The 9,886-nt window shown below is 44.2% G+C and overlaps 1 protein-coding gene across 1 annotated transcript in view; it reads left to right on the top strand.

Moving 5' to 3' along the window:
• Nucleotides 1–212: 212 nt before the first annotated feature.
• Nucleotides 213–9,886, top strand: part of P3H2 (prolyl 3-hydroxylase 2) — a 160,084-nt gene continuing 150,410 nt past the window's right edge. Inside the window, exon 1 of the mRNA XM_082655560.1 lies at nt 213–830. Coding sequence (XP_082511686.1) covers nt 357–830 — 474 coding nt within the window. The 5' untranslated portion in view covers nt 213–356. The remainder of the gene's footprint in view (nt 831–9,886) is intronic.

Genomic DNA, 9,886 nt, shown 5'->3' with positions numbered 1-9,886 from the left:
CTGGCCGCCAGCAGGGCTGGCTCTCTGGCTGGCACTGGGGTGTGAGGGCCCTGGCCTCCTGGCGGCTGCAGCCGGGAGCCTGCAGGGCGCGCGCTGAGCGCCGGCGGCGAGCGGCGAGCAGAGGTTCGGGCAGCAGGAGGAGCGTGTGAGCTGTGGGCGTCCCTTTAAGAGCGGCCGTCCGAGCCGGCCTCCGCCTCTCAGTCCGCCGAGCGCCGCCGGTCACCTGAGGCTCTCGGGTCAACCGGCAGGCGGCGGGGCCGGCGATCTCGCCCGCGGAGCCGAGAGACGGGGCCTGGACGCCAAGTGCCCAGAGCCGACCGCGAGCGTGGCCGGCCGGCGCCCGTCCGCGGCGGAGGATGCGGGAGCGTATCTGGGCGCAGCTGCCTATGCTGCTGCCCTGGCTACTGCTGCCGCCGCCGCTGTGGGGCGGCCCCCCGGACGGCCGGTGCTCGGAGCGCGAGCCCGAGCCCGGGCCTCTGCAGCCCTTCGACCTGCTCTACGCCAGCGGCGTGGCCGCCTACTACAGCGGGGACTACGAGGTGGCCGTGCGCGACCTAGAAGCGGCGCTGCGCAGCCACCGGCGCCTGCGGGAGATCCGCGCCCGCTGCGCCCGCCACTGCGCCGCGCGCTGCCCGCTCGTGCCCCCCGGCGTTGGCCCAGGGGCCGAGCTGCCCTTCTTCCGCGCCCTGCTTGAGCGGGCGCGCTGCTACCGCAGTTGCCAGAGCCAGCTCCTCGGGGGCCCCGCGTCCCGCCACCGCGCCAGCGAGGATGTGCGCAGCGACTTCCAGCGCCGAGTGCCCTACAACTACCTGCAGCGGGCCTACATCAAGGTACCCAGAGCGCACACCTCACGCCCCTCGCTGCCCTGGGATGCGCTCCAGCCCTCCCCGCGGCTCCCGTCTCTTGGCCGGCGCGCTGCTCCTTAGCGAGTCTGACTGGGTCTCCTTTAACGGTTCTGTCTCATGTGTGGATCTACATAGCTGGTGGCCCGAGCTCTGTAACCAACACTCGATGAATTTGGGCAAGCCATTAGCTCTTTCGGCATCCACTTCTCTCTCAAAAAGAGGACTGTACTGATAAGACGTTTAAAGTACCCATTCAGCACTAATGTCTGAACGTTGGTAGAGCCGGGTCTAGTATAAGGTCTCCTCTCGCTTCATTCCCTGGTCTTCACCCAGTTTCTCTTCCATCTCCGCTCCCTCATCCCTCCTACAAGCTAGTCTGCACCTTTTCTTTGAAGTTTAAAAGAGAGCGGTCTCAAAACAGCAGAGTTAAAAGTAGACTTGCTCCAAAACCCATCCCTCTGTCTTTTCCCCTGCACTTAGCACAAAAAGGGAAGATCAAAGGTTAAAGAGGAGGTATGCATGGAAGAGGTGAATCTGTGTGAGGCAGTCTCACTAAAAGTACCCAAAGTGCTGACTCTTTCTCCTTTGATAGAAGGCTTCCAGTTTCTGGAGGTGAGCATCGGACTGAGTTATTCACCACCAGATGCTCCCTCTTTCTGGTTTTACTTTTGTGTATTCAACTTGCCTGAAGTTAGTGCCAGGAGGCAGACAGTGTATATTGACATCTTCCCTACATTCACAGTTTTAAAGATCTAAGTGAATGCTTCACTTAGATGATGGCAGAGAGAATTTAGCCCGTGTTCCTTAATCTCCCAGTCTCACTCATCCATGTTGCTCTGAACTTACACTTTCTCCCCCTTCTGCCTTTCTATGTCAGTATATCAATGTCTGTTCTCCAGCTGTTGGAGAAGTGGCAGCTTTGGGGGTTGGTTGGTTGGTCATGCCAGCCAATGGACCAGGCTGCATTTCTGGAGTGGTGAAAATACACACCAGGTGCTGATATTCTAATGTCTTTTGCAGCTCATCCCACAAGGTCTCTGAGCTCACAGTTGGTAGGGCTCTCTGCAGATTTGCAGTTTTGGGTAGAGTTCAGGAAATCACAACTGTAACTAACTCTTTAACTCCCAGTGCTCTGGCTAAGTTGCTAGATTTAGTATCTTGGGCAAGAAATAAGGAGAAAGCCTGAATCCTTTCCAGGATTTGTCTTCTATTTGCTTGTGCCTCCTGAAGCATTTGCTGAGGCATGTATTAAGTATAAATCTGCTTTCTTTTAAATGAGTGGCACAGTTTTTGGTGGTCTTTAGAGAAATCAGTCAGTAGCAGGCAGAGAGGGGCTTGTGAGTACCCGACAGCTGAAGATATATATACTAAGCTAGTTCCCAGAGCAGAATGTGGGTGGTCGGGTTTGGTCCCCCTGTAATACTGTCTTCCCAGGAGTCTCAGATGTGAGGTTGGTAGTCCTGTTGATTGTTCTGTCACACATCTCGGGCACATTTTCCTTTCTCAGGTCTAGAAAAGGAATGCATATTTATTTTCACTCCTATAAAAATAAATAACCACGAGGTAACTCTCAAAATGTGAGTGTCTTTGGTTCTGTCATTACACTTGCTTCACTGCTAATGTTAACATTGATCATTCTCCTGCTCCCATCTCCTGGTTGGAGGTCAAAGAAGATGAAGCCATAGGTTTAACATGCCTCAGTTTTTTTCAGTGAATTGATTATAGGAGAGAGTCACTCACAGGTAGCTCTGTGGGTGAACTACTGTCTGTGGTCTGATGAACCAATGAAGTTTAAGAAGTCCTTTCAAAATTATGTGAGTTCATGTGCCAATTTCTGTTTTACTGGCAATGTTTCTGAGAGCAGAACAAATCTTGCATCTGCTTCCTGTTCACCTCCGCTCCGATAGGTACAATTTCTACATAATTGATCATCTCTTAAGGAGGAAATCTTCTTACCCCTTTGGAACTTCATTTTTGATGGGTTGGAGTTTACAGGAGCATCTTTATGAACATCGAATAAGGTGTTCCCTCCCCGCAAGAACGCCACAATTTTAGCCTTTGCTTGGCTTCTTGGGAATTTCACTCATAAATACACACACACACACACACACACACACACACAATCTTCTGAGAGCAAAACAAAACTCGCAAAATAACAGTATCTTTGGGCTCTGACAGGTTTGAATCCTAAAGTGTCCATTCCCTGAAGATAGAGGGGTTCCCTGCATATACCTGCATATGATCATGGTACCTTGTGTTGCTTACTTACTTTGGACATCAGTGATCCAGTCTGTATTTGAAAAGAATAATCCTGGGCCAGATTGAATTCAGTGAGGACTTTGTAGCCAAGATTTGAGAATTGTGAATCCTGTAATATGGTCAGAACTAGCAGACTTCCTAGAGATAAGGAAACACATTTATTCTCAGCTAGGGGTTTGCAAACTGTAGAAGCTCTTGGGAGATGCTCTTCCTCCCCCAAATCCCAGTTAGTGAGCTACTGATGGAAGCGGATTCTTTATGCTAGAGTGTTGGAAGGGAAAAATTGAGAATTGTGAAATCTAAGGCCCGTTGAGATCAATTTCTCATTTCACAGATGAGGAAAGGGAAATCCAGACAAGGGAAGGGGCTCACCCAGTGTCACATATGATTTGATTTGATGAATTGAGCACAGGACTGGGAGTCCGGGGTCTGGGCTCTGCCAGTAATTGGTCGTGCCTGTGCACATCCACTGTCCCGTGGAGTCACCTCAGGTCCCAGGGAATGCTGTGTCCCCAGGGCTGTCCTTTTGCCAGATTTGGACAGCTCCAGGAATGAGTCAGTCCTTGTCCTGTGGGGTAACAGACACTCACTGCATTTATCTTAAGGGCTATTCTGTAGAATCTTCCTTAAGCCCTGGCATGCTGGGAAATCCTCTGGACAGCTACGAGGTGGTAGTTCCACTTAGATCCTATCCACACTTTTTTGTTTAAAGGCAGGGTGAGACTCTTCAAACTTTCAAATTTTATTATTTCAGATTGTAAGATATAACTCATGATTCACAGCCTAAAACCTAAGATAAAGCTTTTATCAGAGCGGTCTCTCCTCGGAAACCTTCGCTGGTTTCCCCTTGCTTCTGTATAGAGCCCACAGTGTTGAATACAGCACCCCTCAGCCTGGCTGCCCCTTAACTTTACAGACCCAGTCTCCTCCCACTCTGCCATCCTTCAGCTAGAGGGAACAATGGATGCTTAATCTTATGTGTCTGACACTTCTGCACATCTGGGTTTATTTATTCTTCTTTGGGAGACATGTAGGCTCTGGCATGGGGTCGATCTGGGATTGAACTTTAGCTCTTCAATCTCTAGCTCTGTGACTGCGAGCAAATCACATAAACTTTGTAAGCTTTAGTTTCCCCATCTGCAAAATGGGGAGATAACGGGACCTACCTGATTGGTTTAGGTTTAAGACAGGATTTATATAAAGCACCGGGGACAGGGCCCATTTCTGTTTCCAGAAACACTGGAGATGTATCTCTTATTATTATTAGTTATAACAGTAGATTTTCCCACCTTCTCCTCTATGTGTTCAAATGGTAAGTGTACTAGCACAAATATACCTATTTCTGTGAGATCCTCTTTCACTCTCTCTGCAACTCCCAACAATCCATCATTTCTCGCTCCTCTGAATGTCCACAGTAAAGAATATGTTCCTCTCATATCATGTTTCACTTTTAACCTTGTTTTGGAGAAATTCATATATTTGTTCATCACTTAATGTGAGCTCCTTGAGATCAAGAATGGTCACAGGCATTTTTGCACCTCCTAAAGTAGGAGTTTCCAGATCTGGAAGATCAGCAGATGGATGATTAGTATGAATCCCCTGGGCATTAAAAATGTGATTTCAAATTGGAGATTTAGGTTCAGTAGGTCTGAGTTGGGTCTCAGCATTTATATTCCCCTCAAATACCTAAAACGGGGGGCAGTAGCAGTAAATGCTCAGTGTATGTTTGTTGAATGAATGATAGTTTGGTTGTTCGTGTATGAAATATTGTTGAAAAAGATTTCTGTGTGGCGGCAGGAGGTTTTCTCAAATTAGTTATTTGGTTTCCTGACTGGTCAGTTGGGGGAGAAAGTTATAGAAGGACTGTAGATTGCTTGACTTTTCACTCTCTTCTACTTGCAAGTTCCGGCTAATGTTGCAAACCTCCTTTCCCTCCCCCTCCATTTTTTTTTCTAATTTAATCCTTATTTCCTAAAACTATGCTTCGGAAAATTCTTGACACGCTGTGCCTGTTTTATGTACATTTGTGGAATTTAAACAAACGTAAGTGAGATTCTTTTCTTTTTTTTTATCTGTGTACTTTATAATCAGGAATACTTTGACAGTATCTGTTTTTCTTTCAGTGTTCCCAACCATTTAGTTAAAGAAAAAAAATTAAAAAAAAAAAGACAACCAGTGCTGCTTATTTATGTTTTTTACTTAAAACAAGCTTGCGCCTCCATGTTTTGTTTCTAAGTTGGTGCTTTGTGCTCTGTGACCTTTGTTTTTCTTCTTAAGATTGGTGGTGGGGGGGGGGGAGGAAATGCAATTAAGTTAGGCGATTCTATCTTCCTCCTAGAGTCAGCTCCCCAAACTTCCTTTTTCTTGACCATAATTTATTTTATTAGTGGTTTCTAGAAAAGAGAAAAAGTAAGTTCAAGGATTTTCCTCGCCCTTATTCTGCTTTATCAACTTCTTTCTCTTTCTAGATGAAGGCCTTTAAAAAAGTTTGAAACGTAGGCCACATGACATGATACATATTCTATTAGTTCAGAATAAAAACTTTTCCCAAATCCCATATTTAAATCTCTTTTTACCTATATGTAGACTATGTACATTTTGTCCCCAAATTATTTCAAATAGGAAGTGGATTTTATGTCTTCATGAAATAGTTGTTTTGAAGTTTCCTAGTGGTTATTTCCTCAAGGGATGAGACTTTTTTTTTCTTCTTACATTTGGAAGTTTTCTTTTTTTTTTTTTTTTTTTTTGAGCTTGAATCATCAAAATCCACTAGTCATCATCTTTCTGTCCCATGCCTTAGGAAGGAAACCTGGGAGCTTCTTTGTGTAGCCAGCATTTAGTTCCTGTGTGCTAAGGAGATAGAATTTCTATTGTTTCCTTCCAGGAGGCTGACCATTTGAAAGCCCAGTCAGCTCTTTATCAGTCATGCATTGTGATTACAAACAGTCAGTGCTACAGCAGCTTAAAATTCAATTAGATGAGGGAAGCACTTGCTTACAGGTTTTCTCCTATCTCAGTCTGGCGAAACAGGTATTCCTTTACAAGTCTTAATAAAAGAAAGTAATAAACTGCTTGTCTCCACAGATCCCATCTCTGAGAACCAAATGTATTCTGTCACGAATATCATTTGCTCAGTGATAAACTCCAAAGGGATAGGTGTGTGGTATTCTTTTGGGAATGTTTGATAAAATGTCAGTTTGCTTCGTGGATGGAGTTTGAAAATTCTGAAAAGTGCATGAGTTCACCTAAAATGAAAACTGATTGGATTTGGTGTAATAATGGTTCTTTTGTATTACTAAGGAATTGAGAAAACTTGGGTGTCTTAGAATCCCAGATCTTAGAGAGCTGGAAGGAACTCCAAGAGAGCATCTTGTTCAACCCTCTCTCTCCAAGTTAAATAATTGGTTTGGGGCAGTGAAGCAGGGGTGAGAGAGGGAGGGATAAGTATTTTCCTTAAGAAATACAGTCTTGCAAGGGTGAGGAGTGATAATTATTAAAACGGTAAAAATGCTACAGCTTGAAGGAACCTCAGAAATCATGAAGAAGTCTATCCCTGTCACTTAACAGCTGATGACACTGGCCTCAGAGGTTCCATGACAAATCAAGGAGGGTGAGCAAGCGGAACTGGTTTGGAATGTAAGTATTTTAATTTATAGTCCAGTGTTTTTTCCGGACTCTGTGCAGTGGGTATTGCTACCTCCTGAGGGGCAGTCTGGTGAATCAGTGATGCCACTGAGACCTGCGGTGGACCTGGTACCTCCAGTGACAGTGCAGATACAAGGCCCTGTTTCCTGCACTACCCCACCCACCCTGCATTTTCATTCACGTGATATGTTGGCCACTTAGCCAAGAGTCACTTGTCTGGTGGAAAATTTTGCATTTCTCATTAGGAAAAATAATTTCTCCTGTCTTTTTTTCCATTCAGCTTTTCTCCTATAATTCTTTTTCTGTCCTTATATGCATCCCTCCTTTCCTGCTGTCTGACTTCCTAGCTATGTAATTTCCATGAGAGCTGGCCCTCAGTTGCCAAATCGCCCAAACACATCTTTAAAAAAAATGATTTGTAGTCAGCCTTCTGCACGGTATGTTTCAGTGCCGTGTGTGTGATTTTGGGGGTTTAGTACTGAGGAGAGCTGCAGGCTATAGTCAGAAGAAGCTGATTTCACTTGACCACACCCCTCTCTGCTTTACTTTGTTTTCTATACTTATTTCTCTCTTTCTCTCCTTTCACATTCCGTGTCTTACTGATGATCTACACAGTGAAATTACATCTGCAAAGGAGAGGGTTGTTGGGATCAATCAAGGGAGGAGAGAAGTAGGTAGTGGTAGAGGTAATGTTAGGGCTTTGGTTCTAATAAAATGAAGGCCATACAGCTTCTTATTTAATTTGCTCCACAGACATAGGCATCTACTATGAAATTCTTTTTATGTCCCTTTTCCCCATATGATTTGTGCATGAGTTGAGCGTATGTTGGGAAAGATATTCATTTCCCTCTCCTCTCGGCTCCCCATCTTTCTGCAACTGCTCCCTGCCACGTTCATAGAACATTTGTGTCCCCATCCTCCCATTTTAAAGATGGGAAAATAAAATCTGAAAAAGAATCAAGTTGTCCAAATTTATCCAGCAATTTAATGGAAGAGTCAGGATTAGAATCTAAGAACCCCAATTCCCACCTCTGTGACATTGCTGATGACCACTATTTGTAAGACACATACTGAAAACACAAACGTAACAAAATGAATTTGACACACATAGCATGCCAGTTACATTATTTGCCAAATGGGATAGACCCTGAAAATAAAAGCTACCTTATGCAATGTTATTCCTTGCACTACTATTCTGCCCATTTCTGGGAAAAATTCATAAACAGGTCCCTGGATTAACGCTATTCCCCCAATAAATCTAATGAAAATGAATGAGGCAAAGAATCTTCTTTGGAAGGGAAATGAAGGTATAAGAGCCAGAAGGAGGGAGATCCAAGAAGTCAGATTTTCCAGAAGTTCGGGGCTATCAGAATGATCCTGCTGGAATTCATTATCTACAAATAATGGGTTGAGTTTTTGTGCAAGTAATGAGACACTGCTGAAGATTACAGTGTAATTATACTGGAACTCTGGAAAAGGAATGGAGAAAAGCAAAAGATATAATAAAATAAATAAATCTAAAACAAAACAGAAATTGTTAACAAACCCTGAATCACAGGAAAGTTAATTCAGCCAATTTTGATTTATTCTTTCTGCTTGAATGCTAAATTTTTAGTTTTCACTTCGTCAAGATTAATAAGCTTGCACAAAAAAATCAACACATAATTAGGACACCAGACACAGTGAATTACCTTAAAGCCAGATTTGGCTGTTTTCAAAAATGATCTCAAATTATAGTATCAAAGATTAATCCAGAAGACCATAAAAAAATTATTTCCCCACTGAAGTAAGAATTATTTCTTAGTAATATTTTTCAGATTGAATCCAGGATCAACAATCAGCATTTGATTGTAGTACAAGGCATTTAGAAATGCCACTAGGGACAGAGACTTTTCACAGACAATTATTGTTTCAATAGGATGATCAAGGGCTCAGTTACACAGTGGAATCTGCGGGTATTCGGGTCAGTAGGCATTTAAACTGGAGTTTCTCAACTTTGACTTACTGCTCTTTGGGATGGATAATTCTTTGTTGTGATGGGCTGTCCTGTGCATTTTAGGACGGTTAGCAGCATCCCTGGCCTTTACCTACTCAACAGCAGTAGCAACACACTTCACCTTGCGTCTATGCTGTGACAACCAAACATGTCTCTATACATTGCAAAATGTCTCTTGGGGTCAAAATCACCCCACATTGAGAACCACTGATTTAAACATGTAGCCATGTTTAAGATAACTGGGCATTGACATTAGACAAGTACAAATCAAGTGTTGGACAACCCATATGCTAGATGGCAGTATACCCACTGATGAATCATGATATTTATGAAAAAGTTTGGCTATAGCTTCATATCTTTTATGAGGGGAATTCCACTGGAAATAGAGCCTCTTTCTGCAAGATGCAAATCACTGGGCTTATATCCCTTAGCTGGTCCTGCCCGTGGCTGCGCTGATTCAGCCAGAGTATCTGGCTTCTCTCTACTTATTATCTGAACATGACAGGACAGGTTACTTTAGCAATACAAACTAACACCTTTCAATTGCGAACTCCAAACTCCAGAATTAATGGGTTTTTCATTCAACTTGGAAAGAACCCGAACTCAGTCATGTAAAAGTAATCCACTGCAACTCTTGGTTTTCTTGGGGTTAGTTCTGTATCACATATACTCTTAGAAAGCAGCTTGACTCAAACCCCAAATGCCATCTTATAGAAGGCTGGAAAGTGGGGAAAATGGGAGGGGGTCAGAGGAAAGAAGAAATGATTGTGAGATTGAGAGAGAGAGAGTCAGAGGGTGTCTCAGTCCTTTTGGGCTGGTATAACAGAAGACCATACGCTGGCGGCTTATAAACAACAAACATTTAATTCTCAGAGTTCTGGAAGCTGGGAGGCAAAGACCATGGTGCCCACAGATATGGTGTCTGGTGAGAGTCTTGCTTTGCTCTGACCTCACACTGCAGGAAGGTTTCTGGAGCCTCTTTTATAAGGGCATGAACTCCATTCATGAGGGCTCTGCCTTCATGACCTAATCAGCTCCCACATGCCTGCTTTCTAATACCTTGGGGACTAGGTTTCAACATATGAATGTTGGGGGAACACAAACATTCATACCATAGCGGAGGGAGATGCAGAAATAGATG

This window comes from Grampus griseus, assembly GCF_964374135.1.
Source record: "Grampus griseus genome assembly, chromosome: 5".
Lineage (NCBI taxonomy): Eukaryota > Metazoa > Chordata > Mammalia > Artiodactyla > Delphinidae > Grampus > Grampus griseus.
This window is presented reverse-complemented; position numbering and strand designations above follow the sequence as displayed.